The following is a 26,581-nucleotide window of genomic DNA, read 5'->3' on the forward strand; positions in this document are numbered from 1 at the left end:
AGAGACAGACATCTGCGGGTTCACTCCCCAAAAGGCAGCTGAACCAATCCAAAGCCGGGAGCCAGAAGCTTCTTCCTGGTCTTCCACGTGGATGCAGGGTCTCAAGGCCTTGGGACATCTGCTGCTGCTTTCCCAGGCCATAGGCAGAGAGCTGAGTGGGAGGTGGAGCAGCTAGGACAGGAACTGGCACCCACATGGGATCCCAGCATTTGCAAGCGGGCGGGGGATTAGCCAGTCGAGCCATTGTGCCCTTAATTTGTATCTCTATATGTCTCATAATAATTTTCCCAAAGGAATTGAATAACCTAATTATATTTGCCTCACTAGATAGGTTTTAGTTAAATCTATATTGTTGGGGCTTGGCAGCATGGCCTAGTGGCTAAGGTCCTCGCCTTAATCCCATATGGCTGCTGGTTCTAATCCCGGCAGCTCCACTTCCTCTCTATCTCTCCTCCTCTCAGTATATCTGACTTTGTAATAAAAATAAAATAAATCTTTAAAAAAAAAATCTATCTTGTCTAAATGACAAAATTGTCTCCCAATTTTTTCTTTTCCCACAATTATAAAAAGCATTATATATAGTAAACATATATGAGCATATGTAGTATACTCATATATGAGTCTACATAATGTATATACATATAAAATATTATTTGTATTTAACTAATTAGTGCATTTTCCCCTGTGTATCTAGAGTGAAAATCAAATAGGTTAGGTGGTTTCATCAAGGAATAATTGCATGAGACAGACATTCACAACTTCTGGTTCTTCTCCTGAGGACTAGTGTCTTCCTCCTGCCTTTTGGTCTTAATCATGTTTATACTGTGCTTATTGAAGCATTTTCTTCCCATGTACTATATTCATTCTTTAATTCTTTTTTTCTCCCTACCTCTTTCTTATAGTATACTTTCACATTCAAAGGAGACAGATTCTTATTTTCTTGATCACTGAGTAAAAAAAAAGAAAAAGTTAAAACTATTGCAATTAATGATATAGAAAAATATATTAATTATATTTTATTGGTTTGAAACAAACAGAAAATAGATCCAGACATAGATGGTAAAGAAGGTGAATCCAAAACTCCAAATAATTTCTAGATTTATAATGATATACTATTAATTTTAACTTTTTAAAATTTTGAACAGGTCCAATGTTGAAAAATTTTTCTAAACATGTCAGATACAGTAATCATAGAATATTTTCTGAATACCTACCTAGAAATGTTGCCTTCTGCCTAGCACAATGAAATGAAAAAAATAATACCTCATGTGCCAAAATAGCCAGCAAGCTGAAAATTAATTAAAATGATCCTGGAAATTGTTTTCAAATTCAGAAATAGTCTCAATAATTATAAACTTTGGTTCTAATGACTGCATAAGGAGAAGAGGTAATGGGTTGACTTTCTCAAGGTTGGGGACTGAAACTAAAACCAGTTCATAAAACCAGGGCCTGGAAGGGCTTTTCAACTTTAATAAGAGGAATAAAAAATAATTATTGCTGAGTCAGGTAACGTACAAAGTAAAGATTTTTTCCACGTCTTTCCCCACCATGTAATTTTTGCCAGAAATCAAAACTCTAAGTGGACTTACACATGGGTTTAGGATTAAACATCACTCTATTCACTTGATGTGGGCATTTCCAAGGTTGGAACTTGGTCCTGAACTGGCAGTTGCTTAGGGCGTCTGCCCTGGAGGAACACTTCTCATCTCAGCCACTTGGGATTTCCAGTGGCAGGAAGTTATCATTAAAGATATAACCTTTGAAAAATTACCATAAATAAAAAAAGGTTTAATTAAAAACAGGATCTGTAGACCCTACAAATGAGATTAACATCTCAAGAATGTGAGATAATTGAAAATCAGGAATAGACTAAAATAGCTGTTGTAAAGATGAGAGTGAGCCAGCAGGAGAGCTGTGGCAAAGGCACCAGCTGAGGCTCAGGTAGATTTTGCTTTCCGGCTTGCTCTGGATTGAGGTGTCCTTGACAGAATTACCCAAGAAGGAGGAAATACGTTCTGGCTGTTGAACTATAAAAACCTTTTGAGCAGGACCCTCGGAGCATGCCCCATATCCGGAACCCTGGGGTGGTATCGGGTGGCTGTCCTCCATCCCAAAATGCAGAGGCATTTGGAAGGCTGGGTGTGGCTACTCTCCTTGTCTCCCACCTTCCTGTAGCCCTTGACCCTTATCACCTTAATAACTATGTAAAAATCATCAAAAGATAAAAATAATTAATGAAAAAAAATACATTCTGGGTGAGCCCAGGCTGTAGAGAGGGCACTCAGGACCAGACAGAGGTTGAGTTTCCAAGCAAGATCCTGGATCCTTCTTGTTAGGATAAAAATTTTGACATGTTGAGCAGTGAAGATGAAGTAATCTGCATTACTGCCCCACAGTTTGAACGCATGACAGCTAAGGAACACACATGGATGTGGGGCACATGGAAATGTGTACACATAAGAAGGAAATCAATAATTCCTTGGACAAAGAAAGGCTTTCTTCTCTGCCAAAATAGACACATTCTGCGCAGTCATCAAGTGTGAAAATCTCGAAGAATTAAAGAGACTTTTTCACTGGGGTGCCATCATCACCATGGGGGTTACAGCAATATGTTTGATGGCCATGCTCAACCCTGTGCTGTGGTATTGGCCCTTACATACCACAGGAGGAAGTGTGAGTTTCGTCATGTTGATCAATTAGATTGTCAAGATTCTTCATAGTTACTCCAATGCCATGTTTGTTGGTCCTGGCTTTGTCCCTCTGGGGTGGAAACGGAAAAATTCTCAGGGCACCATGTATCTCCAGTGTTGTAAAGTTTGCCAGGCATACAAGGCACCACATTCTCTACTGCAGAAAGTGCCACTGATGTGTAATGAAGATGGGCCATCCCTGTCCTTTGATCAACAACTGCAGTGGTTCCTGAAGTTATGCTTCCTTCACACTGTTTCTCCTGTTAGCACCACTGCTTTATCTCCATACTGTTTCATTTTTTGTTCTGACCATGTACACACCGCTTTATATTTGGCTGTCTCTTGGGTGGAACACAGTCAAGATTGACATGAGTGTGGAGAGATCTTTTTCCAGTTGTCTCCTTTGGATTGGAAACATTTACTGTCACTTTGTTTGCCTTGGGATTAACTTTAGGAACAACACCGCAGTTGGGATACTGTGTTTTATCCAGATGAAAATAATCCTCAGAAACAAAACTTCTGTTGAGTCATGGCTGAAGAGAAGGCTAAAGATTGAATTCAGTATTATCAGTTACATGAAGTCTTGGTTTTTCCTTATGATTTGGGAGGTAGATGGAAGAACTTCAAACCAGATATTTACGTGGTCAGGGTTCCCTGAAGGAGATGGACTGGAGCGGCCAATACGAGAAGGCTGTCACCAGTATAGCTTAACTACAGAACAACTGGAACAAAAAGCTGATAAGAGAATCAAAAATGTTCACTATGAAGTAATAGGCAATTCTAGTGGTGCCTGCTGTCCTTTGAAAAAAATAAATAAATAAAAACCTTCTTCACAAATCCCTACACTGAGGAGCCTCAAACACAGCCACTAAAAGGGGATGTTCATTTTGGCCACGAGAGGTTTACAGTACTGCTTGTATGGAGACACGATTCTTGATGATTCCTTTGTAGAAAGTGCCTCAAGAAATTAGAGGCTGGTTCCTGAGAAACTGTGGAAAAGTGTCCCTTGTGATACGGAAGCCTGTCTCACCCTGGAGGGTGAGAAGAAAAACAGATTGCCTCCCCTGCTTCATTACTTGAAAATTATACATAATCACACAACAATTATGCAGTGAGCTTACCGTGGTGAAGGTTTTCCTCAAAGGTTCCCTAGTGCCATGATTAAATATTTTTGTTACCATTTTGACATGGAGAAGCCATTCTGTATATTTCTTTGAATTCTACTCCTTGTCACCTTCTCTCCTTCCCCCAAAAAGAGAAGAAAAAAAATTTCACTGGCTAAGTCACAATTGCATTTTCTCTAGAATTTGTTTTTTGATGCGCTGCCAACTCTGGACCTCTCCTACAGGTGACGTGCCCTTTAGGCTAGGAGCATCTGCAGGTGATGCCTCTGTTTCCCCTCTGAGCTTGATATTTCTTAAATAATATTCCAGATACTGTAGATCTTAATTTGTTGGATTCAGTATAAGCAGATTTTGTACTTGTCATTTAATAATGAAGATTTTGCCAAAGACTAATGGACATTTTATAAAAAAGGAAGGAAGGAAGATAGATAGATGTAAGATTTGTGACCAAGCCAAATGCAGTTCTAAGGACTGAATTTACTAGATTTATTTCTCGTCTGAAATGTTATTTAAAGATCACGCAAAACATTTTGAATATTTTTGTTTAAATATACTGAACATCAGGCTATGAAGGACACTAATCCCTGAGACACAGGAAACTAATGAGGTGAACCCCACAGTTTCTCAGCTTAACGTGCTGGAAATAGCCAGGTAGAGAAACAAACAGATCCTGGTGGAACCTCAAGAGACAGGACTATGAGTTTAGTGAGAACAAATTAGCTAATTTTCGCATGATAGAATCATAAAGCTACAGACTTCAGAGAGAATTCCAGGTATCTGTGTAGGGTTCTCCTGAACACGCAGTTAAAGTGCTGATCAGCCTATTCTTGTGAGGTAACTACTACTCAGTCAGCTGAAAGGATCAGAGAGAATTATGCCTTTGATAGTCTCACCAGCCAGACTGGGAATTCTTCATTGGAAGTACTCAAAAGAGACTTGCTTCTGATATCCCTAGGCTAAATATTGTTATGGTCCAAAGTTAAAAAAATAATAAATATAACTAAAAGGATCAAACTGTTCCTAAGTAGCTTAACTACATCCTAAAACAAAGCTGAATAATATCAATAAAATCAAATAAAAGATGAGAGGGAGTCACATGGGCTTTACCCTACTGCTTAAGAAAGAAACATTGCTGGTTAAGACTGTTTTAAAAAGCAATCATTTAAGGACTCTGAGAGTGTCTTATGGGCATGCATCAGGTAAAGAAAGATTCAAGAAAATTTCCCAAGAGCTAAATAACAACAAAAGGCACCTGTAACATTTAACGCTTGAAACAGCACATTATGTTCTCTATCCCTTCCCCGCACCCTCATTCAGCTTTGCCGGAACACCCATTCTGGAAAGATGTGGTCAAGAAAACAGAAGATCTCTCTCCCCTCAGCATCTAACTGAAGGATGTTGTATCTCATGGGGTAGGAGTGCGGTGAGGGTGAACAAAGGGTTGTTCACCAAAGCAACCAGAAAAGACATCTGTGAGGTCAGAACACTCCTCAAAGATACCTCAAAAATGACCCTTCCGCAGTTTGGTTAGACTCTGAAGGGATTGGTGACCAAGAGCATTACGGAAGGCATGAGAGTAATCATTCTGCCATTAGTGAAGCCCGGCAGCTGGGCACGATACCAGATAATGCAGATGACTTAGAGATGAAGAAGAGCTCTCTGCTAAAACCAGGATCATCCCAGGATGCCCATCTTTATGTGCAAATATGTGCCTCCAAGGATGTCACTCCAAGGGAAATAGCCTTCACTAAATTAGTTTGGCGAAATCATTGAATGAATCAAAAAGGGAATAACGACCATGGAGAAGGAGAAGGAAATTATTATCTAGAGTTGTCATAATTCACAAAATGTCAAGTTTTCCTCTAAAAAATTAGGAAATCTGGAAAAAAGCAACAACAAAAATGTAGCATCTCAAAGGGAATAAAAACAATATACAGTGCTATGAAACAACCCAGATGTTGGATTAGGCAGACTTCAGAGCCCCATAAATTTGTTCAAACGGTATCATGCTTACAAGAAATTGTTATGATGATGTTTCATCAAAGGCAGAATATAATAGATATGAAAGTTATAAAATAAATAAAAATTCTGCCACTTAGCTGAAATATAGCTAAAACAAAAAATCCACTGGAGTGACCTAACAGCAGAAGTTCAGTTGGCGGAAGAAAATGTCAACCAACTAGAAAATATGCTGATACACATTATGTAGTCTAAAGAAGAGTAAGGGAAGAGGATGCAGCACGTAGGAGTCTGCACAGTATGAATGCAAGGAGAGAAAAGAGCAAACATCTTGAATAGTGGCTAAATGTTTACAAAATTTACTGAAAAACATTAACTTATATTGAATAATCTCAGTTGATTCCAAGCAGGATAAAATGCAAAAAAATGTGCATCTAGATGGTCATTATAAAATGATGAAAGACAAAGATAATCTTGAAAGTAGCAAGGAACAAACCAGCTATCATATAGAAAAGAACCCAGTAAAATTAAAAGTTGGCTTCTCATGGGAGACAGCGGAGGCCATGACAGCACTCAAACTGCTGAGGAAAACCTCCCAACAGTCTTCTTGAAACTATTTTTCAAAAATGAAGCAACATAAAAACACTGTGAGAAGAAAAACAAGTGGCTTAAGTAGACTAATGGTCCACCTGTGAGCATCCTACATGGCTGCCAGGTCTGTTCTTGTTGCTGCACTTCCCATTCAGCTCTCTGCCTATGGTCTGGGAAAGCAGCTGAGGATGGTTCAGATCCTTGGGCCCTTGCACCCATGTGGGAAACCTGCAGGAAGCTCCTGGCTCCTGGCTTCAGATTGTAGCTGGAGAGTGAACCACCGGATGAAAGACCTCCCTGTCTCTTTTCTGTCTATTGCCGGAGTCCAGCTCCAGCTGAGTTGGAGCTCGGGAAGGGTGCATGGAGTCGGCAATAAAGAAAGACACGGACACTGTCACTTGGTGCCCTCTCGCAACAGCTCAAGAAGCTGTCCTTTTTATTTACTCAGACACCTCACAAGCTTCTACACAAACAACTAATTGTTCTATTTTTACTTCAAGACTAAGGGGGTATGTACAGACATTTGGTCATTCTGTCTGCACTTTGGGGCTAAGCAGGTGCCCCTAAAGATAATTCTGCAAAATACTGTATTTATATTCTTCAAAGCAAGCCATTAGTCATTCTTCAGTAGTAGCCGTGGAATGACAGCCAGGACTCCAGGGCCAAGGCATGTGTGGTTACCTGCTAATCAGTAATGCATTCCTACTACATTTCTATTTCTACAATTTACCAATCATTTAATGGGAAAAATATGTCACAAGGAAAAAACATAAAAATCCAAGACAAAAGTTTCAAATGTTAAATCCCCCTACAACTATAGACTCTACAACCCCATAAACAATCAAACAATACGTAAAAGCATATTTCTTTAATAAAAGCATCCTTAATTCCTCTAGCTAAAATTTATAAAAGGCTAAAACAGTTACATTTTCTATGCTCCAAAGAAATTGCAAAGATAGGCTAGCCTTTGAGATAACAATAACTGTATTTATTGCCATAGCAGTTTCAGCTCTTACTCCCATCATTCGCATTAATATTTAGGATATTTATCAAGCCCTTTCCCAGAAGGTGTGCTACATGTCTGGGCCAGATTCTGAGGCAATGGGTAGGCACACAATAAGGTGTCCAGGAATGGCATGGACTTAATTGTGCTCCTGTGTATAAATTGTCAAAGGCCCACTCATCAAGACATTATCTGCGACATTAACTCTCAAGCTCACATTGGTTGCAAAAAACATCTCACAGGGGCAAACAACAATGCCTCAATAGATTACAGAATTCTTAGTGGAGAGCTTGAGTGTCCATGCAACCAGGGGGTGAAACAGCATCAAGGTGGTCAGAGAGACATCTGTCCAGCCTTGCCAAACAGCTGGAAGCTTCCCTGGGCCCTGCGAAACAGGGGAACTGTTCTCTTCACACCTTCGTGTCATCCACACCTACTGCACAGACCCCAGCACTCTATAAACCTGCCTCTCAAATAGGAATACATAAATCTTTTTTAAAAATACAGACTTGAAGCAAAGACTGAGGAAACAACTAAAAAAAAAAAAAACCTGAAAAACATTTGAAAGAAAAAAAATGTTACAGTAACAAAAATCAAAGCAACAGAACATAGTAAAACAGAAATAAAGCCCAAAAGAAAACAGGAGATGCATAGAAAACCAAAAGTAAAATGACAGACATAAATCTAATCACATAATAGTAACGTTAAACATGAATGACTTTTAAAACTTTTCTATTGTTCAGGTTTTAACAGGTTCAGTACAGTTACTGGATAACTCCCTCCCTCTCCTTCACTGCTTCCCACCCTCGCTGCTCCTCTTTCCCTCTTCTCTCCTTCATATTTGATGTAGTCTATCTTTAAATTTACATTGCAGACAAGGGCTTAATTCTCCAGCAACTAAAGAGTTAAGCAAGTAAAAGGCAAAAAGACCCTCATATAACAGAACTGAAGGCAGGCTCTGGAAACAATAATTAAATGGAAAAATGACTTCTACTCATATACAGTAAATTTCAAAGTAATTGTAGACAAAACTATAGTAGCATAACATTCTTTTTTTTTCAAAAAAGATTTCTTTTATTCTTATTGGATAGTTAGATATACAGAGAGGAAGAGACAGAGACAAAAATCTGTCCACTGATTCATTCCCTAAGTGGCTACAATGGCCGGAGCTGAGCTGATGTGAAGCCAGGAGCCCAGAACCCCTTCCTGGTCTCCCACACGGGTGCAGGGTCCCAAGGCTTTGGACTGTCCTCTACTGCTTTCCCAGGCCACAGGGAGCTGGATGGGAAGTGGGGCCATGGGGATTAGAACTGGCACCCATATGGTACCCTGGCATGTGCAAGGGCTAGGCTACCGTGCCAGGCCCCAGCATAACATTCTTAACCATCAGCTTGACAAAGGTATAAAACAAGTTTGACAAAACTGTATTTGCATCAGTACTAATGCAAACAGGTTTCTTTCTTGTTTTGCTTTAGTTTTAGCCCATTCTGTATAAAGGAGAATGTGTGCTCTATATCCTTATATGTCCAGGTTATTTCACTCAACATGGTGTCCTCCAATTGCTTCCATGCAGATGGTAGAACACTATTCTTTTTCTTCTTTTTTTTTTCCTTTATTTTTGACATTCTTTACATAGTTAATTTGGGCAAAAAGGTTCAAGTACTACAGGAAAGTGGGTAAGACTATTACTTCCACATTGTTTTTGTCATGTATCTGAAGTAAAGGGGTAGATAAAGAGAGAAGCCCCACCCAGTCTCCCACCCATCCCAGGTCCCTGATGTGGGGCATGCTCCGAGGTCTTGCTCAAGTGGTTTTGATAGTTCAACGGTTATGAATTGCTGCCAGTCTTGCCACTCCAAGCACGATGAGGTCGCTGCAGAATCCACTAATTGACATAGTCTACCTAAGAGTCTCCGTTTGCCCAATTTTTCACTGCCAACAGATGGCTGAGATAGTTGACCGACTTGTTCTGTCCTGTGTCTTTTCATGGTTAGGATTCTGAGTCTGGCAGTTCGATTGGGGAGATCCCCAAAACTTTGTCTGAGGTGTTCCCACACCAGGTGCTTGTGTGTACTTTCAAGTACAGGGTCTGGTACAGTCCATTGCCCCAATCAGCTGGTGGTTGCAATTGCTGGGTTGGTTCTGTTTCCAATGTTGTCTTCCACTGGAACCAATGGGTGTTGCAGTCCAACCTGGTTCTGCCCACCACACACTCGGCCCTCACATAAACCAGTGGGAGCTGCAGCCTTGTCGGAGCAACCCACAATAACCCCCAACAGGCCCACCCCCTATCCTGGTTTGCCAGTATGTGCCGCAGACTAATCCAGTCTGTCCCACATCCATTCAGCTCTCATACATGTCAGTGGACGTTGAAGCCTAGTTCAACCCAACCAGCTCCACTATCCAGCCCGCACACTCATACTGTTGGGTGCCCTTTTGTCTAGCCATCCCAGCCCCGGTCCTGGTTTTCGTGCCCTCCAGTGGGAGTGGTAACCCAAGAGGGAGGAGCCCACTATTTTCCTTCTAGGCCACTCCCACTCCCGGATTGTGCACTCTCCAGGTGGTTCTGCAGTGTAACTTGACAGAATTAGCCCCCAGTGCCAGCATCTGCTGGCTGATGCTGCAGCTAAGCCCAGCCAACCCTCACCCACTGCATTTTTTATTTGCACCAGGAAGAACAATCAACCCAGCCTGGCTTTTCCCTAATCTAGTCCACATGAGGCCTACATGGAACACTATTCTTTTTCATAACTAAATAATATTCCAGTGTTTATATATGTCACAATGTCTTTATCCATTCATCATATGGTGGACACCTTGGCTGATACCATATTTTGGTGATAGAGGTATCTCTGATAAATGTCTTTTTGGTATATGTTCAGAAGTGGGATTGCTAAATTATATGGCAAATTTATATATTGTTTTTAAAGCAATCTCCATACCGTTTCCCACAGTGGCTCAACTAGTTTACATTTCCACCACCAGTGTGTAAGTGTTTGCCTTTCTCCACTTCCTTGCCAGCATTTGTTACTCTGTGTTTGGGGTTTTAGCCATTCTGACAGAAGTACAGTGATATATCATTGTGATTTTGATTTGCATTCCACTGACAACTGTGATACTGAGCATTATTGTGTAAATTTGTTGCCTGTTTCTTAAGTGGATTTTTAAAAATTGTTGTTGAGTTTTTAAATTGCTGATATATTCAAGATATAGTAATCCTTATTTGGATAGGTAGCTCGCAAATAATTTTTCACATGATGTTGGATATCTGTTCACTCTGTTGAATTTTCCTTGGTAGAAGCTTTTGAATTTGATATAATCCCATTTGTTTCATTTTGCTTTTACTTTTGTTGCCTGTGTTTTAGTGTTTTTATCCAAAAAATTGCCAGCTACACCAATGTCTTGGAGTAGTTCCATATATTTTTTTTTCAGCAACTGCATATTCTCACATCTTGAATTTAGGTTTTTTATCCATCTTGAGTTAAGCTTTGCACATGGTGAAAGGTATGACTCTAATTTCATTGTTGTACATATATACATCCAGTTTTGCCAGAATGATTTGTGAGGTTACCTTTGCTTTGATGTGTCTTCTGCGTATTGTCAAAAATGAATCACCTGTGTTTATGTGGATTAATTTCTGGACTTCTTATTCTGTTCCATTGCTCTAGGTGTCAGTTTTTATGCCAATATCACACTATTTTAATTAGAATAACTTTGCAGTATACTCTGAAGTCTGACATTATAATGCCTGCAAGTTTAAGTGTTTCTTTGGTAATTCTGGATATTTTGTGATTCCATATGAGTTTTAGAGATTTTTCTCCAGTTCTATAAAGAATGTTGTTGGTATTTTGTTGGGGATTGTGTTGATTCTGTAGATTGCATAGGTAGTATAGACATTTTAATAATATTGATTGTACCAATCCCTGAGCAAGGCGTGTCTTTCAATTTTTCTGTCCTTGATGATTTTTTATATGAGTGTTTTATAATTTTCATTGTAGAGATCATTCATTTCTTTAGCTACATTTATTGTTAAATATTAGATTTTTGTGGCTATTATAAATAGAATTTCTTTCTTGATTGCTCTTTTAGTGAGCTCATCACTAGTGCATTAAAAAAAAAGTGCAATTTTTTAGTTGTTCACCTTGTAACCTGAAAATTCACTGAATTGTTTTATCAGTTCTAACAACTTTCTCTTAGAGTTTTTAGGTTTCCCAATGCACAACATCTAGTCATCTGCCAACATGTTTTTTTTGAATTCTTCATTTCCAGTTTTGGTGCCTTCTATTTTTCTCCTCCGTAACTGCTCTTGCTAATATTGTCAGTACTATATTGAATAGAAGTGATGGAAGTGGGCATTCTTTTTCTGTTTATGATATTGACTGTTGATGTTTTATATATATTCTTTATAAATCTGAGGTATGTTCCTTCTATACATAGTTTGTGCAGTGTTTTTTGTTTGTTTGTTTTTTAAAGATTTATTTATTATTTTTTATTACAAAGTCAGATATACAGAGAGGAGGAGAGACAGAGAGGAAGATCTTCCGTCTGATGATTCACGCCCCAAGTGAGCCGCAATGGCCAGTGCTGCGCCGATCCAATGCCGGGAACCTGGAACCTCTTCCGGGTCTCCCACACGGGTGCAGGGTCCCAAAGCTTTGGGCCGTCCTCGACTGCTTTCCCAGGCCACAAGCAGGGAGCTGGATGGGAAGTGGAGCTGCCGGAATTAGATCCGGCGCCCATATGGAATCCTGGGGCGTTCAAGGCAAGGACTTTAGCTGCTAAGCAACGCCGCCGCGCCCAGTACAGTGTTTTTTTTTTTTTTTAATGAAAAGTTTTTGCATATTAAGAAATGCTTTTTCCACAACTTTGAGATGATTATATGATTTTTGTTCTTCATTCTGATGTGGTTGATAGCATTTATTGATTTGTGTATGCGGACTCTCCATTTTCTGGGGTAGATACCACTTGATGAATGATCTACTGGATATTCCAGGTTTTTATTCCGTTTCAAATATTTTGTTGAGAATCTTTGCAACCATGTTCATCAAATATATAGGACTACAGTTTTCTTTTCATATTAAGTCTTTGTTCAGTTCTGTTCTCACAGTGATCCTGTCTTCTTCAAAAGAGTTTGACAGGGTTCCATCCTACTCAATATTTTGGAGCAGTGTAAAAAGTTTTCGGCTTAGTTCCTCTGTAAATGTTTTATAGAATTCAGTAGTAAAGCCGTCGGGTCCAGGATTTTTCCTTAGTGGAAGACTTTGGATTATTGCTGCAATCTCATTGCTTGTCATGGGTCTGTTTAGATTGTGTATATATATGTATGTGTGTGTGTGTGTATAATCATGCTAGGTCCATGAATTCATCCATATCTTTGAGGTTCTCCAATTTATTAGCATGTGGATTTTGATGATAGTTTCTTATGATCTTTTGTATTTCAGTGGTGTTGGTTATAATGTCTTTTTTCATCTACAATTTTATGTATTTGATTTTTTTGTTTTCTTTGTTAATCTAAGTAGAGATCTATTTTGTTCTAGAAAAAAGCAGGTTTGTTTTGTTGATCTTTTTAATTTTTTGTTTCAATTTCATTTATTTCTGCTCCAATAATTATTATTTTTGCCTCTTATTGATTTGGTGTTTGATTTGTTCTTGTTTTTCTAAATATTTAAAATGTATCATTGATGATTTTATTTGAGATATTTCTATTTTTAAAAATGTAAGCACTTAATACTATAAACCTCCCTCTAAATACTACTTTTGTTGTATCCCACATTTTATTATTATTATTTTATTTTTTATTGGAAAGGCGGATATACAGAGAGGAGGAGAGACAGAGAGGAAGATCTTCTGTTCGATGGTTCACTCCCCAAGTGGCCGCAATGGCTGAAGCTGAGCCAATCCGAAGCCAGGAACCAGGAGCTCTTCCGGGTCTCCGACGTGGGTGCAGGGTCCCAAAGCTTTGGGCCGTCCTCAACTGCTTTCCCAGGCCACAGGCAGGAAGCTGGATGGGAAGCAGGGCTGCTGGGATTAGAACCAGTGCCCATATGGGATCCTGGCGTGTGCAAGGCGAGGACTTTAACCACTATGCTATGGTGCCGGGCCCATATCCCATATTTTAATATGTTATGTTTTCATTCTCATTCTTAAAAAACTTTTGATTTCTTTTTAAATTTCTTCAGTTACCCACTGATCATTTAGTAGCATGTTGTATGATTTCTGTGTATTTATAAGTATTCTACTAATCTTGTTGATTTCTAGTTTTGTTCTTTTGTTGTCTGCAGAGATACAATTTCAGTTTTTTAAATTTACCAAGACTTGACTTATGGCATAACATATGATGTATGTAAAATGTTGCATGTGCTAATGAGAAGAAAGTGTGTTCTGCAGCTTTCAGGCAGTGTGTCCTGCAGGTGTCTGTCAGATTCATTACTTGACAGAATACTTCAACTCCATGGAATCTTTATTTTATTTCTGGATAATCTGTGCTTTGAGAAGGAGATGTTGAATTCACACACTCCAGATTTTTTGAGTTTATCTCTTCCTTTCAGCCTAATGATATCTGTTGTACTTATGTGGCCTTGTGTTGGAGGCACACACACTTATGATTTCCATTTGTCTGGTATGACTTTTTCCAGCCCTTCACTTTCAGTCTATTTGTATCTTTATTTCTGAAGTATATCTTGTAGGCAACAAAGAATGGAGTCTTTTTTTTTTTATTCTGTTTAGCCAGATTTCTTCTGGCTGGAGAATTTAATCCATTTACACGAAAAGCTAGTATTGATAGATAAGAACTAACACCTGTCATTTTGTTGTTTGGATACTGATTATTCCTGTTCTGTGAGTGAATTTTTTTTTTTGCATTGGAAAAACTTTATTCTTGTGTGATTTGAATCTTTGCATCTCACTGGCTGGTATTGTGTGTTTGTACTTAGATGATGCCCATCATTGCCCAGTATGGAGATGTGTTGGTTTCTGTGAGTGAATTTAATAGTGTCGGATGTTTTCATATTTACTTGTTACCTTCAGAATTTCTTGTCCAGCTGCTCTGATGGTCGTGAACTCCTTCAGTTTTTGTTTATCTGGAAAATGCTGTGTTTCTGCTTCACTTTTGTTTTTCAAACATTTATTTCACTTTTAATGGAAAGGCAAATTTACAAAGAGAAGGAGGTACAGAGAGAAAGATCTTCCATCTGCTGGTTCACTCCCAAGTGGCTGTCCGCAACAACTGGAACTAAGTCGATGTGAAGCCAAGAGCCAGGAGCTTCTTCCGGATCTCCCATGCAGATGTCCAGCCCCAAGGCCTTGGGCCATGCTATACTGCTTTCCCAGGCCACAAGCAGAGAGCTAGATGGGAGGTGGAGCTGTTTCGACACAAATCCCAGCACCCCTGTGGGATTCCAGCATGTTCATGGTGAGCATTTAGTTCCTGACCCATCGTGCTGGGCATTCTTCTTCACTTTTAAGAGATCAGTTTGCTTTATATAATATTCTTAATTAGTTTTTTCTTTTAAGAACTTAAATACATCACTCCATTCTCATATGGCTAATGGGGTTTCTATTGAGAAGTGTGTTAGTCTAATTGATTTTCTTTTATATGTAACTTGATACTTTTCTTGTTTTTAGGATTATCTCCTTTACTGTTGATAATTTGACTTTAATATGCTTTGGTGAAGACCTTTTTTGGTTGAATCTATATGGAATCTTTTGAGTTGTTTGCAGTTGCACATTCATGTTGGCATTGAAGATGTGAGAAATTTTCGACTATTATTTTATTATTATTTATTTTCGAGTATTATTTTCTCAATGCCTTTTCCCTTCTCCAGAAATACCTGTAATATGAATATTTGGTCATTTAATAGTGTCCCACCTTTTTCATAAACTTCCTTCAGTTCTTTTAACTTTTTTCTTCTTTTCTGTGTCTTGGTTATCCAGAAAGTCTTGTCCTCAGGGAAAAATTTATTCCGCCACTTGGGCTGTTCTGCTGTTAAAACTCTTAATCATATTTTTTTTAATTTCCCTGATTGAAGATTTCATCTTCAAAATTTCTATTTCCTCCTTCTTTAATGTTCTATATTTCCTAGTAAGATCTTCACACATGTCATTAATTGATTTCTTCCTCTCTTTAATTATCTGTATTCCCTTGCACTGCATTGAATTTCCTTACCATCATTTTGGATTGAATTTCTGGTATTTCATAGATTTGCTTTAGTTTGGATCTAATTTTTGTGAAGTACTCTGTTCTTTTGGAGGCATTATGCTATCTAGCTGCTGCTTCATGTCTTCTGTAGTACTACATTGACATTTGCATATCTGAAGTCATTCTCCCCTATTTAAGATACAGGATTTACTGGAATACAGTTCATGGTTTGGATGGAATGTAGGATTTCACTTGGGTTGTTGCTTTGGCCTTGGTTTTCAGTGAGCCCACGGTGAAGTTTCTGAGTAGTGGCAACATACCTGCTCCCTGTTTGGCCCGCTTGGATCTCCTATGAATGGATTAAGTGATCATAAGTAGATATTGTCACGTTGGATAAAAACATTAAGATCTAACTGTATACTGTCTGCACAAAACATATTTTAGATTCAAACTCGTTCAAAAATTGGAAGACAAGGCAACATTTCCCAACTCATTCTGTGAAATTAATATTACACTGGTATCAAAATTGGATAAATACAACAAGAAAAATTTACAAGTTAATCTCTCTCAGGAAAATGATTGTGAAAATCTTCAAAATTGTCAGCAACCTGAATTCACTAACATGTTAAAAGGATTCAAGAGCATGACCGTCAGCTTTAGCTTAGGAACGAAGGCTAATTTAACAACTAGAACATAGCATTTAAGAATATTAAGAGACAAAAGTCACATAATTTCAACGGGTAGAGAATAAACATTTCATGAAGTTTAGTACTTCTTCATGTCGAACATTGCAACAAGTTAGAAATACAGGGAAAACTTGGTAAAAAGCATGTACCAAAAGCCACAGATTACATATTTAATGGAAAAAGACTGGAGACTTTTCTAAGCTCAGGAGCTGGGCAAAAATATATATTCTTTATACCTTCACTCAAATTTATTGAAAGTTTTATTGAATAAACTGAGACCGTATTTTCTTAATCCATATTTGCAAACTCCTTTTTGCTATATAGATTACATGTTCACAGATGCTGGGTCTTAGGAGATACAGGATCTTTAGGGCAGGGGCATTGTTCAGTTTACCACAGGCCCTTTGCTTTTGTGTTCTTTGAAGTAACAATGCCTAATTTTATGCATTTTGTAAACAGATATGTTTAAAGAAGGTATTAAAAACATTGGCCTTCTAATAGACTGTAATGTTACACATTTGGAGATAAATTTAGCACTGATCCATGGTATATGTTGATTTGACTGTGTATAACGACTCACCAACTTTCAAACTTGTTGACACCCTTCCTTGTATACCAGCCCAATCACTGTTTCCATGGTTCAAGAAGCACTTTATTTTGAAACAAAACAAGGCCACACAAGTAGATTCTGTGGGGCAAAGCACTTCAAGTTAATACAAAGGGAAGAGGAATGCCTGGATCTGGGGACATTTTGCATCTGCATTTCTCTCTAGCTGCTGGACATTCTCAGTGGGGAACGTGATCCAAGACGTAAGCGGTGTGACCCTGGGCCTAAAGACAGCCAGCACTGCCAGCCACTGGAGGACCCCTCTCTCCAGGGCAGTGAGCACAAAGTCCCAGCTCTTGAAGATGACAGTGTGGGCAAAGACTGGAAGAAACTCTTGTCTTCTTTGCCATTAAATGCTGTCTTTCTAAATAAATAAATGTACAAGTAAAAATAAAAAACAAAAAACTGCTATCTTTCATTAATAGCATTTTAGGTTATTTAAGTATTTTGGGTTATTTAAACTGAATCATGAACATCTAATTCACATGTCAAACTTGTAGGTGTGTGTTTACTAGATAAGGACTTACAGAAATGACCACCAACCATTTTATTAAAAAGAGAAAGGAGGAGAAAACTTCCATCTGTTGGTTAGCTCCCCAGATGACTGCAGTGACCAGGGCAAGGCCAGGCAGAGGCCAGGAGATTCATCTGGCTCTCCCACTTGAGTGACAGGGCCCAAGCACTTGGGTCATCCTGCTGCTGCTCTTCCCAGAACGTTTGCAGGGAGCTGGATTGAAAGTGAAGCAGTCAGGATTAGAACCAGTACCCATGGGTACTGCATTGGGTTACCTGCATTGCTGGCAGCAGCATTACGTGCTAGGCCACTACATGTCTCCCATCTCTAACCATTGTCACACCTGAAAAATTGTTGATTCCTTTTTTTTTAATTGTTGATTCCTTTATGCTGTCCAGTAATTTTTCTGTTTACTTTTCCTTGATTGTCTCAAAACTATCTCTTCAGAGTTGGTGTATATAAATTAAGATCCAAGCAAGGCACACACATTTTATTTATGGAACTTCACTTTTCCTTCATTGTACACTTCTCTTTTATTTTTTAGTACCATACACTTATTGTACCATATACTTATTGAATAAACAAGGAATTACCACTTCCCATATTTAACCCCATGGGATTCTCTGTCACCCATTTTTCCTGTAAAATGATATATCTTGAAGCTTGATTAGATTGATTCATTTTTTTTCCCTTTTTACCATTTTTTGGGAGGGTATTGAGGGACAGTGACACTTCATAAGTGGTTCTGTAGAGTTGGAGTTGTGTCACATCAAAAGGCACAAGAAGTCTTTGCTCCTCTGTACTTTCACTAGTTAAGACTTACCTGTACGAGATTCACATAATTTCAGACTGATTGTCAATTTTCCGTCAGCCTCTCAGGAAACCAGTGCTTCTCAATTCTTGGCTGCAGAGCAGCAGCACTTGAAGAGCTTAGAAAGTTCTGACATGCTGGCACCATCTCAGACTGTCAGTCTCTGTGTGATGGCGTAGAACCTGGACAATAGTATGGAAGCACCCACAGGTTGTTCTAATGGACAACTAAGGTTGTGAAATACCAGCCTGAGGATTTTAGCAGTAATGATGATTGTTGCCTACTCCATGGGATTGTAAAATGGTCTTCATTCATTATTACTATTTTTGGTTAAAAAAAAAAAAAAAGATTCCTTTCACAAATCCCTGGAAGTTTTTGTTTTTTTTTTTTCATTTGTTTATTTGAAAGGCAGAGTTAGAGAGAAACCGTACTTTCTGGCTCTCTGCTCAGATGGTCAGTGCTGGGCTGGGCTGAGCCAGCCTGGAACCTCCCATCTATGGCTCTCAAACACTTGGGCCAACTTCTGTTGTTTTCCAAGTGCATTATCAGGAAACTGGATCCGAAATGGAGTAGTCAGAATTAGCTTAACTCGCTGCACCGCCATACTGACCACAATGAGTCTTGTTTTTGTTTTGAGATCATTATGAGCAAGTGCATTTTACGGTATTATTCTGTGTTTCAGATAACTCTGTTATTTCATGTTCCATAATACATAGTTGATCAATTGGCTGCACATTGGCCCTTGTGTCTTTCTTTACCTTGGGTATCTCTTTCTTTTTTGTAGAGTATGTTGCAGGCTCATCTTGACATTATTTACCGATGCTAGATCTGGAGTTAGCTATTTCACCCAGAAACTTTTTTTTAAGTGAAGGTTGTACTTACTGATAGCAGTTTGGACAGCAGAAATGTTTATTGCTACTAAATTTGCCAAGTGTCTAATCCATTTCAGTGGAAATTATTAGGAAATATATTTTTATAGGAGAAAAATAGCTCATGAGTTCATATTAATATTTTTTAAATAAATGTAATTTAAGTTAAATTATTTGATTTTATATTGATATATTTCCCTCCAGATACATATTAGTTTCACTGACAGTAGCATAATTATTTATTTGCTTTATTCTACAAAATATTTTTCTGAACCTACCTACCTATCTTCCTATCTATAGTTTTTAAGTAGGGATTAAAATAGTTCCATAGCTGCAATATCACTAACAATAAAATGCAATTTAAGATTTTTTTTCTCTTTAGGTTATGTAGTATCAAGAAGATATGATAAAAATACCATGTTTAAATTATCTTAAAATGATTTTCTCTGTATAGTTATGACAACTACATGGTATAAACTTGAGTTTATTTTCAAGTTTTAAGGATTTATTCCTCAAAAATCTGCTTCAAAGTCAAAAGCACAAGGCAGATTTTGTAGTGCAGCTGGTTAAGCTGCCCCTTGGGATGCCTATGTCTCATAGGGGGCACCCAGTGAGCACCCTGGCTAATGTGCTTCCAACTGTCTCCCCAAGACGTGCCTGGGAGACAGCTCTTCCCACCCGCATGGGTGACTTAGATGGAGTTCCCACTTCCTGGGTTTCTCACTTTGGTCTGATTGGAAGATTCATATTCTTTCTCTCACTCTCACTCTGCCTTTGAAATACACAAATGAACTTTTAAAAGTGTATATTCAGAGAGATCTAGTTTCTGTCACTTTCCTGCTTCCTTTCTTCCCCTTAGATGATGGATTTTATTAGATTTTGTTGGGGTTTATAATTTGTTCATCTTGAAAGCAAAAGGAAAATGTACATATGTTAATTTGGTTATGAGTATATTATTAACTATAACTTCTTGCAAGGCTTTCCAATCACAAATTGAACTAGTGTTTCTAATTTCCGTGTCACTAATACGCATTCCTGTTTCTCATGAGAGATCTTTTAAGCTGTTAGCATTGAAGCCTCAAATTTGAGATTGAGCTAAGTTTATCAGGTTTCTGTGTGGCACATAGTAGTGTGGCATAGCAGTTAGGAGAACAAATGTTTTAATCAGATTGCCTGACTCTGTTTTGCCACATACTAATTATGTGACATTGAGCATGTTACTCAATCTTTTAAGGCTCTGTTATTTCATTCTTAAAACGTAGGTATTTATGATACTTACCTCATAGAAATAGCTGAGATTAACATGTAAGTTTCTTAGCCAATGCCTTGAAAACAAAATGCTCATTACATTTTAGCCAGTATTACTCATTTTCACCCAGGTAACTCCCTGAGATCACTATTGTCTGAATTGATCTCTTTGTTCTGGGAAGACAACACTGATGCCATTACCACACCGGTCCCTGTGTAATCATCGGGATTGCAGATTTTAGCCATGTCCAGAAAATACCTATACTTTAGGGTTTTCTTCCTGTTTTAAAATCTCCAACTTTGTATAATGATCTGTTTTAAATTCTCTACCAAATACACAATGACTCCTGAAGAAAGATAGTTACTGGGCGAGTTATTACTAGCTGAAGTGAAGGCTCTGTGGAAGCTGTAGTTTTTATTTTCTTGATTGTCTGTAGAAATCCATTGTTGATGAAGAGTTAAAGGTGGAAAAGCTTGGAGCATAGTACCCAGGACATGTTATTAAACTGAAAAGCCCAAACTAGTGTATGGCAGTAGGTATGAAAATCTGAACATTTTTAGAAATCTTGTATTCTGTTTAAAAGGAATGAGACACTCCTTGAAGCATTTGAAGACTTGAAGTTGGGAAATGTAGGGTTTTCAAATAATTTGATATTAGTATAGTGTGTAGATCATATTTATGTTTTAAAAACAAATAGTTAGCTTTTGTTTTGTGTTTTTTAAATGCAGGATGTAAACACCAGTTTTTCATGGGGTTTTGCTGAGCGTGGTCTCTCACAGCCATGTTGTCTGACACTAGATGGAGTCCGTGAGCCTGAGGAGTTCTTGATTTTGTCCTTTTCTTCCCGTGATTCTTGTTCTGTGCCTTTAAAGGGGAGGATAATACTTTAAAACAAAGGATTTTCTTTTAATGGCAGACTGTTGGATTTTACCAGTTTACATAAATGTAAAAAACGTAATGGTACTTCAAAAAGTTCATGGAAAATAAAATTATAAGGTAAAGTTACTTTGGTTCAAAAATTTTGAAATCCACATACAAGTTTTCAAAATACATACTTACTACTTTTTTTTTTACAAAAATATATTAAAAAGGAAGTTTCTTTTAAAAAGATTTATTTTTCTTGAAAGCATTACAGAGAAAGAGAGACACGCAGAGATCTTTCTTCTGCTTGCTCACTTGCCAGATGGCTACCACAATGGGCAGATTAGGGCCAGTCTGAAGGCATGAGCTTCTACCTGGTCTTCCAGTTGGGTGCAGGGTCCTGAGTGCTGGACCCTCCTCCACTGCCTTCTCAGGCCATTAGAATGGAGCTGGATCGGACTGGAGTAGCCAAGACTAGAACTAGTGCCCATATGGAATGCTGGTGCTGCAAGCAGAGGATTAGCCTACTATGCCACTGGACTGACCCCCTACCAGCAAAATGCATTCTTTTTGCTTTTCAAAGATCCTTCTCATAGTCTTTTTGAAGACTCCTCATATTTAAAAAATTTTTTCACATTCTACATTTCCAAAATATTTTTGAATAAAACTGCAAAGTGGTTTTTTTTTTTTTTTTGGTTTAAGATTTATTCGTTTTTGAGAATCAAGATGGCAGAATAGGGTAAGGACACATTGAAATGGATGGAGAAACATTAACCAGTGTGAAGCAGAGAGGGCACATTCCAGGAAATAGAAGAGGACAGAATGACAGCAGCGGGGCACCTAGAAACTGACAGACACAGGAAAGCAGTGGACACAGCGGTGTGGCATTGCGGTGACTGATAACCCAGCAGCATTCAGCAAGTGATGCTGTTTCACTCCCCAAGGGGCCACAACAGCCAGAACTGAGCCTGTCCAAAGCCAGTAGCCCAGAGCCTCTTCCCAGTCTCCCACACAGGTACATGGTCCCAAAACTTTGGGCATCCTCGACTGCCTTCCCAGGCCACAAGCAGGGAGCTGGATGGGAAGTGGAGCTGCCGGGATTAGAACTGCTGCCCATATGAGATCCTGCTGCATCGCTTCTCAGCCTTTTGGCTAAGATCAAGTGTGAGATCCTGGTGCATACGAGGCAAGGACTTTAGCTACTAGGTTGCCATGCCAGACCCTGCATAGTTTTAATATTTAATATCAGTTGTAAATCATTCTGGTGTTTTTAATTTACTATTTTTTAAATGTCAGTTTTAAGATTGATTGTAATCCTCTCAGTGTCCCAATTATATATCCTCATGTCTATCCCCTTGAGTTCGTTCAATACCAGTGAGAATGATTGTTGTGTGTTACTTTAACATAGTGCGGTGCAAGCTGCTTTTCCCAACCAGATGCTTCTCTGCATAGCCCTCTCCTTGAGAGTAGAGAAATGTCTTATGTGTCTTTATCATTAGTTCCTTCACATTCTGTCTAGCAGTCTAGCCAATAAATCCTGAATGAACAAACAAGCAAAAACCCTTAGATGGTGTGAAACATATGAGAAAAAGAATGAACATGTTTTCTTTATCTCAGTGTCAAAAGATAAGAAGTGAGATGCAGCAGGCCGCAGTAGGTGAATGTTCCCATCACATACTAGGCTCTTTATTTTGGGCAGGGACTGGGCAGTGGGGAAGGATCAGATGAGTACATAAAGTAGTTGCAGAAAATATTTTGGGGACTTTCCAGGATTCACAGAGAATGCAGTTGGCTAGCTCAGTTAGTCTTTTATGCAAGGCAGTAGTGGGCAAGGTCTGATCTAATTCCTCTTTTGTGTCTTTCTGCTGTAGCACGTGTCCTTATAGTCGGCCTCCCTTTGGCTATGGAAATTTTCCAAGTTCAATGCCAGAATGCCTTGGTTATTATGAAGACAGATACCAAAAACATGAGGCTATGTTTTCAGCTTTAAATCGAGACTATCCTTTTAGAGACTATCCAGATGAGCGCGCACACAAGGAAGAGTCTCAGAACTGTGAGAGTATGGACGGGACCTCTTACTATAACAGTCACAGCCGCAGTGGGGAGGAGTACCTAAATCCCATGCCTCAGCTGGACATTGGCGCCTTGGAGAATGTCTTCACAGCTCCCACATCAACTCCCTCCAGCATCCAGCAAGTCAATGTCACTGACAGTGATGAAGAGGAAGAAGAAAAAGTGCTCAGGAATTTATAATTTTAAAACCATGTGCACAGAAAATAAACATTTCTTAAAATACATCTGGGTCAGTTGGTGTGAGAAAAAAAGCCTAAGATGCTTCACTAAAAATTTTCAGCCGTGATTTGAGGAATCAAAATCAAATCTAGTTTATATCTTCATAAAATTTTGATTAGTGAAACCAGAGTCCTGATATTCCATCATAGGAATATTTAAGTATGAAGTAACTTATTTTTATGGCTGAAATTTACATCAACATGTATTATTTTTGTCTTGTCACGCCAGCTATAAAATACAGAAGCTTCACAAGTATATGTGAGTGGAAGGGATATGTGTATATGCATAATTACATGTATCTGGGGAGACAAATATGAATTTGTATTTTATCTCAGGATACATTTCTTTTTATTGATTTGCTTGTTTGGTGTTTATGTAATATCTATGAATGTTGTCAGTTTTTATGTAACATTTTGGAAATGTTTTGATGAATTTTAGTAGTGAACTGGAACTCAGTTACTAAATTTGACTTATTGAATAAACAAGTTGCAAATGTCTTTCAATGGCAACTGGGTAGTTCTTTCAGGTAAATTTAGTCATTTCTGTTCCTAAACATTTTTATGTTTTTTGAGTATCTTTTTGCATTTAACATTTATTGTTCTATTTTTGTTATAATTAAAAAAAACAGACAAAATTATTCTTGTTGGGTGTTTTCTGTTTGGGGATACAAATAATCACAATTAGTACTGTTCATTCAAGGTGATTGTCCATACCACCTACCTGTATTTGTTTTTACCTAATAACCTCCAGAATTGCAGCGAATGCGTAGTTTGCATGAGACTTCAACTTGTATTAACAACTATGTGCACACATTCTGATTCCACTTCCACACTCCACACATGTGTATACATGACCTAAGCATTCCCCGGAATGGAAGGGCTGTTTCAGATTTGGGTCAAGCAGCTGTCTTGAAAGCCATAGAGTTTTTTTTAAAAAAGACCATGTGGGATTTGTTTAATTCACAGAGAATAAAAAGCTCCAGTTCTTGGTAAGTGCCTGTTTATAAATAGAGAAGACCTGTACAGATGGACAAGGCATCCAGTGAAGTAATGATGGTAAATAGCAAGAAATCAATATTCCCTCTGTGATCTGTATACTTTATGCAAATCAAGATTTTATGACTGAAAATTGCTTGGAAATTGTATGTGGAAACCTGTTCTAAGCTTCCAATTTCTTTTACCAAAACTGTACTTGTTTCTTAAGCAAAGGCTGTTATTGTAATATGCATTTCAGTGAACACTGCTTACTATATTTAACATTGATTCAATAAAAATTTTATTCTTGTATTTTTATTCTGCATTGTTTTGCACAATCCCATTCGAATGGTTAAATAACAGAGCAGTTAAAGAACAAAACTTGAATTTTTTAGTTGATAGAGGACAAACATGTCACTTCACATCCCCAGTAACATTAGGTTGTCCAGTTTGATGTTTTTACCATGAAGCAGAAATGTTAGCAATAATTTGACCCATTTTATTCATTCTTCCTTAAGAACACCTTTGTGACTAAATTGTGTTTTCATCATGGACTTTATTTCTACACACAAATCAGTTGGGGATGTTACAGAGCAGAGTTCATTATTTCCTAACTGCCTGTCTTCCTTCCTTCCTTTGATGCCTTCCACAGTCTTTTCTTTCAGGTTAGGAAACTTTAAAAAAAAAGATTCATTTGTTAGAAGGAAAGAGGAGAGAGAGGTCTTCCATCTACTGGTTCACTCCCCAGATCACTGCAAGGAGCTGTGCCAGGCCAAAGCCAGGAACCAGGAGCTTTGTCAGGACTGTCCATATGGGTAGCAGGGTACAAGGATTTGGCCCATCTTTGCCTCCTGAGGCACCTTAGTGAGGAGCTGGCTTGGAAATGGAACAGAAACCAGTGCCCATATGGGATGCCTAGTTGTAGGTAATGATTACCTACTGTGCCAACACAGACCCCTGCAACTCTTAAGAGTCTTTTTCTGCCTCTTCCTCAGTGCTGACATCAGAAGCCAGACATTCGAACTGTTTACAGATCCCTAGTAGAATTTGGGTTGGGAAATCGGGGCATCTCTTATTTAGAAAAGTACCGGGTTGCAGATAAGCAAGCCTAACTGCAAATATCTGTATCTGGTTATTTATAGCTCTGCAAATCACTGAGGAAACTAAACAAAAGCCTTCCCTGTAACTAGTAACTCATCCTCCTCTCCAAGTCTTCAAAGCACAACACACTCTCTAAACACCACACATGTTATCTAATAGGCCTTTCCTTGTTTGTTCTAAAGAATTGAAGGTAATGGCATTTGCTATATGACTAATCTCAATGTGTGTTGAAATGTCAGGATGTTTAGAAAGCCAAATGGTCTGTCGTTTGGTCAAAGATGTTCTGGATTTTTGCAAATGAAAAGTTTCACTGCAAATAGATTGAAAATAGATTTAGTTTTAACTTTCAAGTTGCCAAACTAGCACATTTAAAAAGGCAAGAATTGTGTCTTTTTTTTTTTATGTGTGTTAGAAGCCAAGTCTTTTACAATCAGAAAAAAAATGACCAAAAATTTCTTGAGAAACACGTCTTGCTCCTGTGTTGCAGTGTCAGTGTACAATATTGTAGCGATTCAGAAGTATCAGTAAACAAAGAAATTGAACTCCGTTTATCTTAGAGGTTCCCTAACCAGCTAGTATGTGTTCTCCCTCTACCACCACCCCCAACACTCGGTGACAGACATAATGTGTTATGAACAGCTCACAGAAAACAGAAAACATCCGAGAAATGCTAACATAAGATTGCTGGTGTCTTTGGTGTTTAAGTTGTCGACTTGACATAGGATTTAGTGCATTGGCCATCTCAAGTATGTTATTGAGACCAAGTGTTGGCTGAACAAGCCATTTTCTGCATTAACCGTCAAGATGGAAAGGAAGAACTGAACCTTACAAATGTTGCAAGTTACCATTGACTTTTTAATGAAAGTTGATACTACTCCCAAGAATTCAAGTAGGAAAATGTGTCAGATACTCACACAAGTATATTTTTCATTATGTCAACCAGCTGTTGGTAGGATTATTCATGAGCCAGAATTATGAGACTCTTTTGAAAGTTGTAGTTGGAATTGATTTTGAAATGAATTTCTGGGGATTCTTTGAACTATTTGTGAATTTGAAAGTAATTTAATGTGAGTAGACTATACTTGAAATTATTTTTGTTCTGTATTTTGAAAC

The 26,581-nt window shown here is 38.3% G+C and overlaps 1 protein-coding gene and 1 pseudogene across 2 annotated transcripts in view; both read left to right on the forward strand.

Moving 5' to 3' along the window:
* The window catches only part of SOX30 (SRY-box transcription factor 30), a 36,915-nt gene extending 13,519 nt beyond the window's left edge, over positions 1 to 23,396 (forward strand). Inside the window, exon 5 of one of the 2 annotated variants that reach the window (XM_004587493.3) lies at positions 22,973 to 23,396. In XM_004587493.3, the coding sequence (XP_004587550.2) occupies positions 22,973 to 23,354 (382 nt within the window). In that variant the 3' untranslated portion in view covers positions 23,355 to 23,396. The remainder of the gene's footprint in view (positions 1 to 22,972) is intronic. The other variant, XM_004587494.4, reaches the window with a different exon arrangement.
* Positions 2,191 to 3,661, forward strand: LOC131482687 (palmitoyltransferase ZDHHC6-like; annotated as a pseudogene).
* Positions 23,397 to 26,581: the final 3,185 nt, after the last annotated feature.

The sequence above is a fragment of the Ochotona princeps genome, chromosome 19 (assembly GCF_030435755.1).
Source record: "Ochotona princeps isolate mOchPri1 chromosome 19, mOchPri1.hap1, whole genome shotgun sequence".
In the NCBI taxonomy this organism is placed as follows: Eukaryota; Metazoa; Chordata; class Mammalia; order Lagomorpha; family Ochotonidae; genus Ochotona; species Ochotona princeps.